The 19,062-nt window shown below is 38.9% G+C and overlaps 1 protein-coding gene across 1 annotated transcript in view; it reads right to left on the minus strand.

Annotated features, from left to right (window-relative positions):
• Window positions 1-19,062, minus strand: part of edil3a (EGF-like repeats and discoidin I-like domains 3a) — a 115,485-nt gene that overhangs the window by 69,147 nt on the left and 27,276 nt on the right. The window contains exon 2 of the mRNA XM_020917402.2: window positions 14,851-14,880. Coding sequence (XP_020773061.2) covers window positions 14,851-14,880 — 30 coding nt within the window. The remainder of the gene's footprint in view (window positions 1-14,850; window positions 14,881-19,062) is intronic.

Here is a 19,062-nt window from a genome sequence, read left to right on the forward strand (position 1 = left end):
CCATACCAATAAAAAACATTTAATAAATAAAATAAATAGATTATTGCGCTGAGTCCCTTCAGGCCTTTTATCTGTGCCTGTGCCCCTGGAGCACGTACACTGCTCGTGGATAGAAGCTGTTGCGCAGCCTGTTTGTGCGTGTGAGGGGAGTTTGAAGTCTTCCTGAGGGGAGAGTGTGGAAGAGGCAGTTCCCGGGGTGTGTGGGGTCCTGCAAAATGTTGGAGGCCCATGTGTGGTGAATAGTAGATGGTGGCCAGGTTCAGGAGTGAGGAGCCCACCACCTTTTCAGCTGTTCTCACCACTCGCTGCAGGTCCTTCTTTTCAGCAGCTGTGCAGGCTCCGTACCTTGATGTACAGCAGTACGTCAGAACACTTTCGATGGTGCACCGGTAAAAGTTGATTAGGAGCTTCTGGGAGAGCCCGTTCTGGTGGAGTGTTCGTAGAAAAAACAGTCTCCGCTGGGCACGCTTTATAACGCTGATGGTGTTTAGGCTCCAGGTCAGATCCTCACTGATCTCCACACCCAGGAACTTAAAGTTGGAGACCCTCTCTACCTCTTCTCCATTGATGCAGAGGCCAATGTGATGGGGAATGCATTTGTTTTTCCTAAAATCAATTATAATTTCTTTAGTTTTCTTTGTATTTAAGTGCAGGTCGTTGTCTTTGCACCAGGAGATCAGTGTCAGGACCTCCTCCCTGTAAGCAGCTTCATCACTGTTTGTTATGAGCCCCACAATGGTTGTGTCATCAGCAAATTTGATGACAGTGTTGGAATTATGGTGTGCTATGCAGTCATATGTGAAGAGGGAGTAGAGAGCTGGGCTCAGGACACAGCCCTGAGGCAGACCTGTACTCACAGTGATGGTGGAGGACAAATGCTGGTCAATTCTGACGTGCTGGTGTCTGTTAGTCAGGAAGTTCTTTATCCAGAGACACAAGAGGGGTGAGAGGCCAAGAGTGAGCAGTTTATTAAACAGTTTGGTTGGGCTGATAGAGTTGAATGCAGAGCTGTAATCCACAAATAGCATCCTGACATAACTGTTGGGAGTTTCCAGGTGCATCAGAGCAGCGTGCAGTGCAGCGCAGATGGCATCGTCAGTGGATCTATTATAATAGGTGTAGTGGATAGTAAAAGTAGTGCAGCAGTAGCAGTAGTAGTGGTAGTAGTAAGCAGAAAAGTAACCATTGCTGTTCATTTAATTTGAACAGTTTATTTATCATATATTATTTATACTTTGTGTTTTAATCAAGAAATCATCTAAGGCATTTATATTTGTGGCAGTAAGATGTCCAAATGAATGCACTGGACTTTTTAAAATTCAAATGTTTATCGTTAAGCATGAACAAAGACACCCAGAATAATAATTACTCCTATCTTAGGTCATAAAAATGCACTGTCAAAAAATACATTGCTAAAAAATGCATTGTTAAGAAATACATGGTATATGCAAAACATTATGCGATAGGTATGGGTGAATTCATTGATCTAGGACACTACTCTTAGCTGTTAAATCAGGAAACAAATACATAGGACTACTCAAAGTTGATGATTTCAGCAAGCAAGATAACTCTGACACAGTGGGTCTGACCAGCAGCAATTCATGACTTAATCATTACAAATCATAACCAGTCAAATAAACAGTGTTGTGGTGCTTATCTGTGATCCAAATTCCAGTCAAAATGGCAGCAGCTTCTTGGCCTCCACTTCCTTGGATATAAAACTGTAGCAGATAGTCATAACTTTATGATATGTGCAAGTGCAATAATCCACAATTTCTTGCAATGCATTTTTACAATATCTCATGACATTTAATATTCAGATACTATGTTGATCAATGGGGTTTTAAATCCCTGGAGAGTACCATGAGCCAATATAAGTGTAATATATTAAATATTCATGATTTCTCTGCAGTGTCCATTCTGGAGCAGTCCCAGGTCGGTTTAACCTGCAGCATGGGGCCAAATGCAAATGGCTAGGCCTTGATGCAGGGTTATTGGTTTCATATCTCAAGGCCTGCCGATAGCCATCTCATCTTTAAAACATCCACTTGTACGACTGCAGTCAGCCTGTCAAAACTTTGAAGATGAAGATGGAAAAAAGCTCAGTGCTCTCCCCGAGAATCCTAATGCAGGGTGTGGGAATATTGTAAGCCTGGTCGGTAAAGTGCTACACTCAAGAAAATGTCACGTCTATTTAGATGTTTATATATTCATTACATTAAAAAAAAAAAAAAAAATGAAATAAACTTTTATTTAATATGATTACATCCATGAACTATTACATGGTTATTTAAATCATATTTGAAATTGTAATATTAATATTATGTATGGCAGAGGTAGAGAAATCGATTGAGGTATGGCCTAAATAAACAATGAGCAGTGTCACTTATAGGTATAATAAGGTATACTGGGAAGGTCTTCATGCATAATTCAACTGCTAAATGGCATATTTACTGAGAAATAAACATTTTTTTTCCATTATTAATTTTTTTTTAAATCCCATGTTTCATCTTCTTACCATAGAAACAACCAGGCCCCATATCATTGTTATTCCCATCTTCATTCAGTCATATCTGGCCGTCACTGGTAAAGTGTGCTGTGACAAGCCTCTTTCCAATCCCAGTGATAAGGCGCCAAACGATGTCTCAAGGGTGAGACTATCATGGCCTCTTAAGTCAATCTGACAAATGAGCAGCCACAAGTCGCACATTTGACAACAGCCTATAAATGGCCACAGCCTTGAGATGTGTACTACATACATCATACACTTAGCCATTTCACGCTAGCCTTAACCCACACAATGCATAGCCCTACAAAGGAGGCAGGGAGGAAAATAAATAAACAGCACAATGGTGTATGAATGCATGTTTGTTGTGCGGTTGTGCTATTGCAGTGGTATACAGATGCACTTGCCTGTCTGAATTTATTTTATTGTGTTAACCACTGGCCCTGGGAGTGAAAATGGAAAATAGTGTTAGCTAAATCTACTGTCACACATGGTCTGTTTTTGTTGATCTACGAGTTTTCACATATGTAGGTCCTGTCAGATAAAATAATATTTGGTACTGTAAAAGGATGAATTAAAGACAGCAATATATCAATGTACTGGTCAATGTTTGGATCACGGTCTTTTTTCATACACAACCGTAGTCACTAAAAGACTGAACTAGGCTTTTTTTTTTTTTTTTAACAACATATTCTGTTTCCAGCAATTTGATCCTTCTGCTACTGGAAAGCACTTTGTAATGAATATTTTGAAAAGTGCTATACAAATAAATCCACTCCTGCCCCACTGATGTTAACTGTACATTGTTGTCACAAGTTGTCACAGATAGATGTGATAAGTAAATATGCATGCATTTCACACAATACTGCAGTACTGACATCTGCAATTGCACAGTACATCACAATCAAATCACAAAAGTGTACTTTCACACTCATTAAACACTGCAAATCTTATCGCAATTGTAATTATTTTTTTCCAAAAATTGTGCAGCCCTAATTTGCAATATAGTATAGTGCTCCACCAAGAAAAATGGACTAATCACTTGACCAGAGGAACATATAATGGTTTCCACAGGGCCTTGCACCAGCAGGGGGGAGGGGAGTGACAGGTTTGGGAGCTGTTTTGACATGTCGATCTATAGCAGCAGCAAGCACTACCGACAGGCCCCTAATGGAGAGAGCACCAGAGGAACAGGCAGCCAGTGGAACGGGCACATGCGTCACTCGTGTGCATGGGCGCTATGTTTCAGTGACCAGTGTTATTTTTACTGAGGGGTTTGGAGTGGGAAGAGATTTGGAGTTCTGATTCCTCATGTTGCACAATAACAAGCTGCTCAAAATAAGCTGAAAATAATGCATATTTGACAGAACATATGGTAAAAAATTCAGTATGAGTCATGTTCAGATCATTTAAGATGAAATGTGATTATCACTTGGGAAAGTTTGAGACACACAGTTCAGAGAATAAAGATTAACGCATCACAAGTTTCAATCCAGCTTTATTTTCTGCCTTCTGAAAAAACGTAGCTTAAAGAAGACATATTGTGCTTGTGTCTGCTATTCAGTTATAACCTATGACACCTGTGGATCATTATGTTCAAATCTGCACATTTTAAATGTCAATATTCATCTAAAATGAAAACTGAGGTGAGTAATGGGAGCTGACACCGCTGTAAATGTCATCACAACAAAGAGTCGTGCAGATGTTGGCACCTCTTGTGGATAGTTGCACATCATGCATAGCGAGTTGACTTCTTTTTATGTACCAAAATGATTGCACAAAGCAGTCTAATGCTATACGTATTACAAATAGGAAAATAAAATTGGAGTATGAAGTAGAGCCCGACCGATATGGATTTTGTTGTGGCCGATATGAAACCGATATAATGCAAGTTGGAGCTTCCGATAGCCGATATAATCGCCGATATATTTAGTGATGTAAAAATTCACTGTAAATGTTGAATTGTTTAAAAAACATAGGTTTGGCTCTGGTGGATTTTAAATTGGGTTTATTTAGGCAATATTTATTGTTATTCTGACTCTTTACATCATATTTACAGACAGTAGGTCAGGTCTAATGGCATTTTTGCATCACATTCTAGCTACTAGTGATGGGTATTCCAGTTCTTTTTAGAGAACCGGCTCTTTTAGCTCGGCTCACTAAAAGCTGCTGGCTCTTTCGGCTCCCAGGCAGCTCTTCAGATTGTTTTGTTGCAAGCAGGTCTAAAGCAGGACTGAACCAGACCGAACCAGGTCTAAACCAGGACTGAAAAAGGACTAAACCAGGACTAAAACAGATGTAAACCCATGTGTAAAACAGGACTAAACCAAAACTGAACCAGGACTGAGTGTCGGGACTCGGTCTCTATCTCTCTCCCTCTCTCGAGCCCAACATTAGTCCTGGTTTATTTATTTTATGCTGAACGCACATGCAGATTTCTGAAAGTATCGTTGTCAGCCGCTGCCGCTGTCAAACTACCACGAGTCTGCATGCAACATGAAGAGAAAAATGTGAGAGAAAGAGAAAACACGGCTCCCAATAAGGAGCAAGCTCCCGTCGTTCGCTTCAAAGAGCCGGATCTAAGAGCCGCAACATTCGCGACCGACCCATCACCACAAGCTAGGAAAGAAACTACTGCTATTAGCCTTTAGCGGTAAATACGTGCGCGCCGCGGTAATGAATTATATGCGCAAATGTCATAATTAACACCTCTATTCACAGCTCATTTACATATCAATGCAGGTCCAGTAACAAACATACGGCCAATGTAGTCAATTTACTATTGACCAATAGAAAACAGTCTGTTTGTGTGTGGGAGCTACAGGAGCTAACAGCTAATAACAAATAGCCAAAACTAGCTTCAAAGTCGACATATTTCCAACACTCACCGCTCACACAGGCTCCTCCTCACATCACAAGTCTGCACTAATAAATGTCCTTTTAATCCAGACTCAAACCGATTGTCCATAAAAAGAATATACTCTCAGTGTTTGGATCTGTGTCTGCAGGTGTAAACAAACACACGTGAGTGACAGTACAGACACAGACACAGATAAATGACTCGATGCGGAGCCACATTTTAGGACATTTATCTGTCTGTAAATTGGATTAAATGAACATAATGTAGGGAGTCTAAGATTTATAATGACGTATCATGCCCACGTGAAATATTGGCCCCTATCAGCAAGCTATCGGTTGATATGTCTCCAGGTGCCCATATCGGCCGATAATATCGGCCAACCGATATATCGGTAGGGCTCTGGTATGAAGTAAGTACAGTGCAGTACCAGTGAGGGTGAAAATGCTGAGCAGCAAAATCACCTCTTGTAAATAATTGCTCAAACAGGCACAAAGACTTTGGGTGAGTAAATGTTGAAGGAAAACAACTACAACATGGTTAAAAGTCAAATAAATTACAAATCGATTGAAATGCTATTAGTTGGACAGGTTCATGTTTTAATTACGTGTAACTGTCAAATTAATAACTGGACAAGAGCCTTTCAATATAAATAGCCAAACTTTTCTACAGGCACTAATATTTGTCTTGCTTCACCAAAGAGCAGCCATATTTGCTGTCAGCTGAATAAGACCTGGATGTAGTGTGGAGGCAGTGTATAGATCTGTGTCAGGGCTCCTCACAGAGACAGTGTTTAGAATCCAGCAGATCGCATGAGACTGTCAGCACTGCTCTTAAGTGGTGCTCTGTGTGCATCTGTGTGTGCTTGTATTTGTGCATTTGTGTGTGTCTCTGCTCTGTGATTGATATGGGCCCATGTACACAGCGTTCAATGCCACCGTTCTGCTCGTCACGTCACTCAGCTGAGAAGGCCTGACCCCAGTGAGCAACAGGGAAAGCCTTCTCTGTTTCAGTGCAGGTAAAACATATCTGGGCAGCAAATATAAGCATATATTTGCATTCAAAACATGAGAATGAGGCCTGTCACGATAACGCATTTGAAGTACAATATACTGCTACAGAAAAATATTGCTATAAACCATAATATCAAATCTACTTTGTGGCATTGACACAAAGCACAATAATCCCACTAAACCAATTTTGAAATATTCTGTATAATAGAATGAATTAATAATTAGAGAAAGTTATTATTCTACCCTCTAAAGCTCAAATCTTACATGAAATGATTGCAAAAAATAAATAAAATAAAAATCATCCAGGAAGCTGGTCACATACTTGCTAATCTATTAGAAAGTGTGAATGAAAAACGAGGGATTTCACTGCTTAGTCATGGTGTTAATAATTGTGAATAATCATAAAATTGTTATTCCAGAATAAATGTAACACTAATACTGGACATCCTGACATTCAAAGTTTCTAGTTTGCAAGTTGGAAATCTATTATACTGCTTTGCCAACTTTGATGGTTCCTCCTGGGGTCTAAGGTTTTCATTATCAGTATATAAAGCTGCTACATTTACTTGGTGATTATCTCTTAAATGTCAATGGCACATTATGAAAAGACAAATTGCCTGTAAGCTGTTTACATAATCCCTCTGGTCAGGAAAGTCAAATGGTATTGACTCATTGTACAAAAGCACAAACACACCGTAGCCAGAAAAACACATCTCCCTGACTATCATTGAGGGAGCAGCTAGTTTGGCAACCAACTCTAATGGACTGTTCTAAAGATTAAATAAAGAAAATCAAATATTTTTTTGTATTTTCATAATTAAATAAAAATAAAAACATAAAAAAACCTGCTTCTATTTACTAATTCAAATGACTTATTCTTATTACTTACTTGCGAACACTTGTCTTTTACTGTGTCTTTTTCTGTGTATGCCCGATAACAAATTTTGAAATGTGAAGTAAATACAGATGATAAATTATAATATTTTACCATATTTATGCCACTGGCACAAATACCCAAGAGCCACTTTATACCATAAAACTACTAAATGTACAATATTGGAAAAAAAAAATGCAATATGTGATAAATACGCAGCAGAATGAAACACTTTAGTACTTAAAAGTTATTAATTCAACATCACTACAGCTCAAATCATATCAACAATGCATACTGACCATCAAAAAATATTGTTCCCTCTATAAAATACTAAAAGACAAGTAGATATACAGTTGTAATTATTGTGTGTGTGTTGTGTTTTTGTTTTTTACTATACTAGTACTATACAAAATATTCCCATGAACTAAGAAATTCTGTAAGTGTAATATTCATTCATATCTTTTTTGCTACATCCATTAGCTTAAAGTATTTGTATACATAACACTAGCAAAGCCACTTCCATAAACATCACTTACACAATTAGTTTTTACAGTGCGCTGCTGAAACTGAGAGGCTTGAGGCATTAAGGCACGCAGGCTTTATGAGAGTGATATAATTAATCACTAAGCTACCATTCACTGCGATTTTATGTCTGAGCTCAAACACAAACATCCTTTTAAAGACAAACATAAAAGAGTACATTATAGAGGGTACACTTTTGAAATGCAAAGGTATTAAAGCATTGATTCTTTGACCCCAGTGCCCTAATAATCTTATTTAGGTTTACTACACTGGCGGGGGTTACAAGCGGGTCAGACAGAGCATTACTGACTGCATGGCTTTTCCCTCATCAAGATTTCTGCTGATCCTGGTGAAGTGGGTCAGCTCTGGGACATCTGTATGGGCATGATCTCCTCTAGACAGATGCATGGGTTGTAATAAAACAGTAGCTGAGCGATTTGCTGGATTGAATACCAGCTTCCAAATATTGTTGAAGTCGATATATAAAATCATGCAATAATACTACTTGTGGTCAGCCCAGAAAGTCTCACAATGTTTAACTTTTATTATTTATATAAAGCTGTTTTATAGTTACTTGAAATAAATAATAGCTGCATAACACATTCGGATCGGTTTTGTCTTATTTTGGTATCAGTTAATATTGCGTATCGGCAGATATTTACAGCTCTAGCATTAAAATCAGCATCAGAACTGAAAAAGATTGGTGCATCCCTAGTAGTAGCGTCATTCATTCAACATAGACAATACTTATACATGAATATTTTCAAATACATGTACTGTTTCAATAAATGTGTAATAAATATTGTGAAAAAAGTAGAAGGTCCGGTATGTTTCTTGCCTTACCAATATCATCAATAATGCAGAGCCCAGTGAGCAGCAGACTTCTGTGCTCCCTGCAGTCCTGTTTAGCTCACTGTATTAGAGCACTGTGCAATTATAAACATTAGGTATATTTCATGCATGAATACATTCTGAATTGAATTCTGAATTGGGATGGTTTAGATAATCCAGTCGTGTTTTGCTGTTTATTAAAGGTGCACTATCTGGAATATTCCACAGTACAACATTAAAACATATCCATCCATACACCCATACCTTAAAAAACAGACATTCTTACTGTGAGCGTTACCTCTCCATAGATCTGGCCTGTAACTATGCTTGGTGGCATCACATGCTTGTTTTTATGGCAACAGAGAAGGCTAAAACCATCTTATGGCACATTCCATGCAAAGTAATAACATTTCCACAGAGACAACAAATGAGCAAAACCTCCACCAGAAAAGTTACACAATACACCTTTAATGCTGCTTTAGTTCTGGCTTAGACCAGCTGTGGCACAAGTGTCTTCTAGTGTCCAGTTCAATTAAAAGTATTATTATTTATTTATGCTGCTTGAGATATGATCATGTTCATACTGTTATATATCTACATAAATGTCCTTTTTTGCCCTTTTCTTTAGTTAGTTTAAAATAGTGAAATGAAAATAACACATTTTTGAAGTACACTATTCTACACTGTAACCATTTTATCTGAATGTGTGACACGATTCTCCTACAGTGAAATTTACAGCACTCCTTAGAACTAAATCTGTGGCTGACCTGATCACGGACAAATCTGCCATGGCCTAATTGTGTCAAATCTATTTTAAACTGAGCTTTTCATCGTTCAGTGCTTCACCCGCTGACGGTCGGTCAGTGCACCCTCCTTCACCTTCTCTGATACTCACTGGCACTGTCTCCAATATTACACGCCTTTAGTGAGTCCTTGGCCTCCCATTCCAGCTTGCCCTTGCCACAATAATGCCAAGTCAAGTCAGTGCATTCAGCTGTCACTGTCTGACAATGTCACCCACCAGCACTTAGTGTTAGACACATGAGGAAGCACGCAAAAAAACTATGGACCAAGAAGTTGTCCGATAAATATTGACATGCAGAGGTCACACTGAAGACCCATAAGATTCTGCAGGAGACATATCAAAGCAGTAACAGAGACGTAAATGTCACCCAAATGTCACTGTGTCCTTGCAATAGAAAAGTCTTATCTTTAAACCCATTTCCCTTATTGGAATCTTTGTGAGCATGTTGTGTTTTGTGTAAACAATTAGCCTGTAGCCTGATGGACTCTTGCATTTACATGACACATTTCTATTCCACAAGAGCAGTCCTGTTTACCATTCAGTCATTGAGTCCAAATTCTGTAGACAAATGTATCTATGGACCCTTTCAGTGTTTGTAAAAAGGACAGCTACATTCAAAAGGCTGGAATGGTTCTAAAAATATGTTTTAAAAGGCTCACAGTGTTTTTTATCTATGTTACATTGTTATATCCTCATCAAAAACAAACCTGGAGTTTGTTCTGTTTCATTCACACATGTGTAACACACAAATCCTCTGTTCCACCTTGTTATGTCATGTAGTAATATGGGAAGTGCTCCACTGTGTTTTTAAACTCTATATACTTTTATACTCTTATACCTTTATTTCATCAAGCACCACAAATCCTGGATACATTTGTGAGCTTTAGAAAACTGTTCTTTTAAAAAGGACATACAAAATCAAACAACAATATAGAGGAGCTAATAGTTAGATGTTGACTTTTAATACTTGTTGGCAAATATATACCATAACAACCCCTTGTTTTTGCAGTCTCTAACATCAAAATTCGTGTTTTTTATTTTAATGCCTCATTAAAAAGAATGGGAAAGAATTTTTATCGACCAGACAGTCTGTGCGGTCATTCCTGGAAGAGACTATGTAAGTTAAAATTAGATGTTGACAGATTTGCTTTTAAGAAGAATTCAATGCTTTTAATGCAGTTAATGTCATGCACTCTGGGCTTCTCTTCTTTTTTCCAATGTGTTTTTATACTGGCAAATCAACCAAAACTAAAACGTTTGTCTCAGGGTCCTTTTGTTAGACTTGGCTATGACATACCATTGAAACTTTTGCTATTTGCCTGAACATGGAACAATCAACTCCAGTCTTAAATGTTTCTCAGTATGTTATTTTTTACTTTTTATTTTTCTTTTTTTTCATAAGAGGCCATGCTGGTTATGACACAATCTATTCATACATTTCTGTGCATGGCTAATGCACCTGTCAATCACATCCATCAGAACTCAGTGAAATATGACTAAACCTAAGGGTGCTTTCACACCGCTAGTTTGATTATTTGGTCCACACTATGCAATAAAATTGTTATTTTGTAGCATATAGACACCAGTGTGGTCCGCTTTCACATCTGCAAACAAATTAAAATTGGTCCGACTGACGTATATCCAAGGCTCTTGAGCACAGCGGGTTCGACTGCACGTGGCTCGAGGACGCTGAGGCTCTCCCGCACGCCAGACCTCTCGGAGGTCCTGCCTAAGAGCCTCCCTGGCCCAGTGTGATCAGACTCACAAACCTACAGACTGCCATCCACAGGGCGTCCGGACTCAACTTTGGCCCCTGTCACACCCCTTAACTGGGGAGCAAGAGCCCACCGCCTGGGCCCCACTGGCCTAGTGTGTGCACACAGGGCTACCTGGTTGATCCTTTGATCCTGCCAGTAGAATATGCTTGTCTCAAAGATTAAGCTATGCAAGTCTAAGTACACATGGCCAGTACAGTGAAAGTGCGACTGGCTCATTAAATTAGTTACGGTACCTTTGCTTGCTTTACTGTTACTTGGCATGATTAGTCGATTAATCGATAACTGATCATTAAGAATTTAATCGATTACGTTCATTTTAATCGACAAACCGAATGTAGGTTGCTGTGCATAGCGTGACCAAACAGGGTCCGTACATGTAGCTCTCTGCACTCAGAAGGAGCGAGCAAACACAAACAATCGGTCAGCCTGCAACGTGCCAAAGTGCAAATGGGTATTTAACAATGAAATGTACAAGAAATTCCATGCTATCCGTTGCGTTCGGGACAAATAGGAGGCCATGTGCACAGTGTACAAAGCAGTACATATGTTTCGGTGTCCAGTGGGAAAAAGCTTTGCCAGGTGAGAGTCGCGCAATGTCGATGACGAGTCCCCACCTCCCACCCCCCGTACGGTGTCCTGGTTTTGACAAATGCAAATATGGTCACACTAACCTGTATTCCACTGAGTCGTATCGCATCAGCGCACAAGAGCTGTTTTTTTTTCTTTGCTTAAGTTATGCAAATTAGCCATGCGGTTTTAAGTTTCGTTTCTGTGAGAGTTGTGCAAAGCTGCATTAAACACATTATAATCTCAAACGGGCTGATGTGGCTCTAGAGTGGTTACAGTTTATATGTCGTAATTTATTTATGCAGATTAGTAGTGCAGATAGTAATAATAATGAATATAAATTTTGATATAAAAAACTTTAATGATTAATCAATTATTGATCGTTAATTCTCCCGACGATCGATTAAGAAAATTTAATCAAATGCCCATCCCTAGTTTGGACCCAAGTTTGCGTTCTCACCAGAGGGACCGCACCCCAGGTTGGCATTTGGTGCAGAGTCAAGCAGTCTGAGATCACCTCTTTTTTGGGGCCTGCTTGATGTAGTGCGGATCTGAGTGCGATTGATGCTTTCACACCAACAAAACCAAACTGAACTAGGAGCTTCTGGTTCAAATGGAATGGTTGGTGTGAAAGCGCCCTAAGATTGCCCCTTTTTGTATAGTAAGTGTAAACTTAGATGGCCAGGCTACAGTGCGGTTAATGAGAAAGAAAGTGTGCTGAGATGTCCGTGATTATACTGCATCTCACACGGGTCACGTGGGCCATTGTAAGCTGGTGGACAGTTTGACAGCACACAAAGACACTCCCCGCAGTACGTGCGTCTGTACTGTAGAGGACACAGCAGCTGATCAGCTAAACGCCTCAAATCTGTCACGTATAATTTGGCCTCCCTTGTCGCTCTGTCCCATTTTCTCTTTACACGCCGTTCCAGGTCAGTGGACACCAGTCGCACCTAATTCGGTCATTTTATAAAGCTGCTAATTATCGCTAATGCCATTTGCCTGTTTTTTAAAGGTTTATTGGGATTTTAATAGTGTAATAGCTACAAATGCCACATCCAAATAAACCATTCATGTTTGATTTGCATAGCCAGTGATTATTATGAATGAGTTAGCGCATATAAGGCAATTTTAATATTTATTAATAACAAGGAGTACTTTGTATGCAGAATCAGACCTATCTCGCAATATGAAGAGACATTTAAATTGTCCCATTGATGAAGATGAATCAGCTCCTTGTTGTTGCTGTCTTCATATACGGCCATTCTTTTGTTTCATAAGTAGTTACAATAAGTACTTTCAGTAATGAGCAAAGATACTTCAGAATGCAAAACATGGCCTCAGAGGCAGGACTTTTTTGTATAAGTATATGCAAAGCGTTGGGAGTTAGAGGAAAATACATCCACTGCCCTCCTTCGGGACTGGGTACGTTCCATATTAGCATTGAAAGTGTTGCTAATAGGATGCATTTTAGGCTTTGGTGGATTGTGCTTGAGATGGTTAATAACGAAAAGAGTTGTTTGATTTATGCAGTGATTCAGTTAAAAGCAATTTTCTGCCTTTTGAGACATTTACTGTGGTGAAATCTGTTGCATTTTGAGGTTGTCAAGTTGTCAGTCAACAAAAATGTGCACTTACAAAGCACACTCCCTCAGAAGATTTCTTCTTTTTAAAATGCATTTTCTCTGGTAAGATTTTGAGTTGACCTTAATATCAACCCAACAAAGGCAATTTTACAATAAAATAATTGACACTTTTATGCATTGTTGTTCCCAGTGATAACAAATTGTACATGCTCTTATAAACCATGTTTTTTTTTCAGCAAACAGAAGACGCAATTTGAATATCACAATCTTTCTGAAATGATGGGAAGAAATTGTTGGCAGGAAAAAAGTGAAATGGTAACTTCCAAATCAAAAAGCAGCAATTGAAGTAAACCAACACTTGCCTTTAGCTATGATGGACAAGGCAAAATGTTCTATTCGGTGAACCACAAACTACTGAATATATTACTGATACCGATACTGATATTGGTACCGATCCATGCAATTTTGTCGGATTAGATATCTGTCGCTTGATATCAGTTCATCTATTCTGGTTGGGGCTTATATTAGATGTAAAATGACCATTTACTGGCTGATGTAGATTATGTTAAAATAATGATTGAACTTCTATTCATACAGAGTTGAACAGTAATTACTTTCAGGACAAATAACAATTACATAACACAACTGAATCAAATTTGTATTACGTTAACTGTGTTGTTTTGGGGGAAAATTGCAAGTCTCTGCATGGTTATTGGTTAATTTCATGTATCAGCAGACACTTAAAGCATTGTTGAAGTATTGATACTAGTGTCGGGGCTGAAAAAGCTGGATCGGTACATGTCTAGAATATATTTAATGTATGTGTATATTCATTTATTAATTGCAATTTGAAATGACTGTCCAACATTGTTTATCTGCTTACACAAACCAAACTAGCAAAGCAAAGGAATAACCCGCCAATAAAGCACAATTATTTAAAAAAATCAAGTCTGGATTTAAGGAGGTTGTTGCGTATTCCATTGGCTATTAGCTTGAATGATCACTTGTTTTGCCCTTTGCCAATGTGTCCTTGGGCAAGACAAGAAGATAGGGCATTGCTCCCAGTGGTCACAGCATGCCTCAGTGAGTGATTGAGTGCACAAGACAGAACAAAATGTCTTACATGACAGGAGAAACCAGAAGAGCACCAGTGATTTCACTTTGACAAGACTTCACACCACAAACTCAACATGAGCCAAAGATAATATTTGAGCACTTATAATTACAAAAAGTCATTTATTCGAACAAAAGATGTATTTCTTTTGAGGTGCGGGGTATGTGAATCGTGCTGGCGTATGAAGTGAACTACTAAATGATATAATGATAAGTGCTGCTGACCAGGCATGATCTGAGAGTCGATACCAGAATTACACAGTGTGGTAATGAAAGAAGGAACGCGCCTGGCCAAGAGGTAGAAAATTAAGCCCCTCAATCTCCCTCCCCCTCTCCACACACACTGCAGAGCCATTCTCAAATGAAGGGGAATAATGTTAGCAAGGAAAAAAACCCACCTGCTGAAGTTGGTTCCTCACCATCTGCTGCTGTAGAGAGAAGAGAGAGAGAGAAAAATGCATTAGTTTTATGGCATCTATATGTCAATGCGCTCAGCTGCACAGAAGTGCTGAATCCACACTGATATTATTAGACTCTATACCGGCAAGAACAGAGATATATGTTCTTATTACATATGTGGGACAATTAACACAACTGCACACCATGAACTAAAGAAAAGTGTGTAAGTGTAAAGTAAAATGTCTGAACATTTCTAAGAACACTATGAACATTTAAATAACTAAAATAATAAGCATATTGTCAAGTTGTAAATTAGCTGTGTGTTTATGTACGTATATGTTTTATGCGCAAAGGAAGTAATGCCTGTGTCCATGCTCACAAACACATGCACATTGGAGGCAAGGTGGCTAGAGTGCCAACAATACAACAATACAACAGTAGTATTATTGTCAACAGTACAACAATATGGCTGAAGTTGGAATTGAGTCACTAATCTGAGAACTGATGCACCAGTGCTCTGCCTCTGAGTCACCTGATTTGGTCCACCTATGGTAGGATCCATAGCAAACCTTCTTTTGCTATGGATCCCACCTGGTCCAATATGGATATTTTTTGTTCCGCTGCCGATATTCAAACTTTATCTTGTTGATATTGCATATATTTGACAATATCAATATTCAGCTTTTAAAATCTGTAGCAAGAAACCATAATTTTTTGTTAAGTTATACTAAATTCACAAATTTACTTTTCACTTTTGTAAAAAATAATAACATGTATTTATCTGGGCTCTTCTTGCATGATTGTGTAAACATACAGCCATATTTCTACACACAGACAGGGCTTTTATAATCAGTATTTTCCACCACCAAACATTAACCATGGCTATTAGTGCTAATCCCTAGAACTGTAAGTGTGGCTCCATCCACACCTGCTGCTACCTGTAGGCACACTGTCCCAGCAGGACATAAAGCCCCACAGCAGTGGACATGTGTGCTGGCACCACACACACACACCCCTCTCCTGCCCCTCCCCCATCGGGACAGGCCCGGTCAGTCCACTCATGTATGTGCTCCGGATTTTGGCCCAGAGCAGGATTAGCCCCCGTGGCATACATCCCCCTCCACTGCCCAAGCCAAGTCTACAGCTGAGATCTGGCCTGTCTGCCACCATTACTGCTCTGCTCTATCTCTATCAGCGATTCAAGAAACTGTGCCAAGCCGGACATGCAAACAGAACACAGGAGGAATATGAATGAGGAGCAGAATGAAGTCAGATGAAGTCCACATTTCTGGCATTTGTAGGATGTTAGCACATGTATTAAAGGGCCTGTATTACTCAATTTTCTGGTCTATATTACAATATTGTTTCCTCATTGCAAACATACCTGGAGTTGTGCTTTGTTTTTTCCCACGTTTAACACACAAATCCTGCATATTTAGACTAAGTTCTTCTCTCTAACAGAAAACACTCAGTTCCACCTTGTGATGTCATGTGGTAATATAGTGTTCCACTGTGTTTTAAACCTTCACTGGAATCATTTGGATCCATTCAGATCTGGAATTGCCAATCTCTACTTAACTAAAGGTAAAAGGTAGCTGTTAACTAACACTTCATGACATCACAAGGTGGAACAGAGCAGTTTGAGCTTTGGCGATGTAGGCAGACTGATAATGCAGAACTACTCAAACATGTGTGAATGTAACAAAACAACTCCAGGTGTGTTTTTGAGGAGGCTATGACATTCTAACATGACTTAAAGCTCACAAGAGTCAATTCTGCATACATTTTAAGATTACTATAAATGGGATATGGAAACATGTAAATCTCATAACCTAAGTTCAGCCTGCACCTGCGTTATTGTGGCAATGTGCTGTCAAAAGGAGAACCATGTAATCTATTATGCAATTAGCTTTAAGCGGTTTGAATATTACACTCTCTCAGGTATGGTAGTGCAGTTGTAAGTGATTGCATAGTTGTGTGATTCTAAGGCTTAGAACAGGGGTCATCAAACTAGTCCCCGACTCCGGCCCTCCACGCTTCCATTGACCGGCCTCCCAGCCCCTCTGCTCCCCACCACTTGAACTGGCCCTATGAGGTAATCCTCAAAAGTTGTCATGGCCTATTTTTTACTTTTTGGCAAATAATAATACAACTGCATCTTGTATTCTGTTGATTTTTTTTTTCATTTTTCATATGAAGTATTTATATTTATATTTAAATAATTATCTGACGTGTTTACATTTGCCGCTGAATTTTCGTCACTTTACAAGCTCGAGATCAAACAATGACAGTCAACGCACATGCAGAGTACTGTAGTGCAGCAGTTAAGGACAGCAAAATGGATAGGGTTAAAGTATAAAAATTTGACAAAGAATGCAGAGTTTTCAAAGAACAGTGGATGACTTTTTTTTTTTTTTTTCCTTCAGTGTAAGGACCGTGCAGTTTGTTTGATATGTAAAGAAAGTGTGATAGTTTTCAAAGAATATAATCTGCGTTGTCAGGGTCTTACAGTTCTATTATACGGCCTACCAGACCCCAGACCCCCATCACAGTCAGGAGCAATAATGTGGCCCTCAGAGAAAAAAATTTGGTGAGCCCTGGCTTAGAAAATATCAGAGAAAAAAATATATCCCCCAACAATGACTTTCTTAATAGCAAAAGTAGTAGCACAACAATACTGCATATATTGGGGAAATGCTCTGAATATAAAATTACAGTTGTCCATTGTCCACTGGCTTAAACCTACTTAATATAGAATACATATGCCTCTATATGTTATGCTCTGACATCACAAGAGCATAGATTTGTAGTATATTGTGCAGTCCTAGTTTCTATGACATGTTTCAATCCACAGGGGTCTGTCTCTGTGTCAAATGAACTGAAACCCCAGGCTCTGCACATCAAATGGGATCTAAGGCAGAATTAAAAATGCATGTTGGTTATTTCTCAACACTAATGACACATCCTACAAATCAGATATGAGTTTAATTAAAGCATGACTCAATGCCATGTACATGTTTTCAAGCCTCCCCTGCATACTAATTATGTATTAGCATATGGGGAGAGTTAGAAGCCACATAGATCATGAGGCAGACAGCCCAACAGTCATGGCCACAAGCGTTTCCTCACTGCTAATCCATCCAAATCTATTTGACAACTCATTAAATCTTTTTCGGGAAGCCAGACAGAGGGCAGACTACACAAATCATACACTGGGCATGGATATTAGAATGGGTAATAATAAAAATATAAATAAAATAGAAGGCTGTAACTATGTCCGACATAATGAAATCCAACATTAAAGGGCCCATATTACACTATTTTCTGATCTATGTTATGATGTTGTTTCTTCATTAAAAATATACCTGGAGTTGTTTTATTCACACATGTTTAACGCACCACTTTCATACTAGACAATGTGGCTGAAGTGTCTTGGAGCGGGAATTGATCCTCTGACCTTCAACGTAGAGGACCATTGCTCTAACCATTTAGCCACTGTTGCCCCAATGCAGTTCTTTCCTCAAACAGAAAACACTCTGTCCCACCTTGTGATATGTACTAATACAGACTCTATACACCTTTAATAGAATCAATTGGACAATTTCAGCTCTAGCATTGCCCACTAAATGTAAAAGGTAGCTGTAAACATGAAAAAATACAGCTGCATGACATCACAAGTTGGAACAGTGCATTTTGACATTTGAAGACAGACTAATAATAAAGGGTTAATTAAACATGTGTGAATGAAACAAAACACAGCTCCAGGTATGTTTTTGAGGAGGTAACAACACTGTAACATGGCTTATAGGAGGAAGGAAAAGGCTTGATATTAATTTCAAAACAAATGAAATAAACACACATAATTTTTCGTGATCGTAAGGTACATTGCTGTAATAGTCCTAGACAGAAAACTGCAGTCTCCTCCACTATGTCCATAGTCAAATCATAACTGTATGCAGTATCCTCTAATGTCCTTTTCAGCCCAGAATAATAAGAGTTTATGGATATGTTTATATGAAATGACAAAACCACTCATAGTATCAATACATCTTATCTTTAAAGCTACCATCTGTATGTTTATTTTATTTTATTTACCAGTAGATGGCAGATGTGAAACCTGCTCCCCTTCTCTCCCCTCCCCTCCCCTGACTTTTGTTTAGGCTCACCTCTGTTCTCTGGTTTTCTTCTGTCAGCGGAAGTTGGCACACTAT

The sequence above is a fragment of the Boleophthalmus pectinirostris genome, unplaced genomic scaffold (assembly GCF_026225935.1).
Source record: "Boleophthalmus pectinirostris isolate CB_2022bp ecotype Guang Dong unplaced genomic scaffold, ASM2622593v1 HiC_scaffold_4, whole genome shotgun sequence".
NCBI classification, from domain to species: Eukaryota; Metazoa; Chordata; class Actinopteri; order Gobiiformes; family Gobiidae; genus Boleophthalmus; species Boleophthalmus pectinirostris.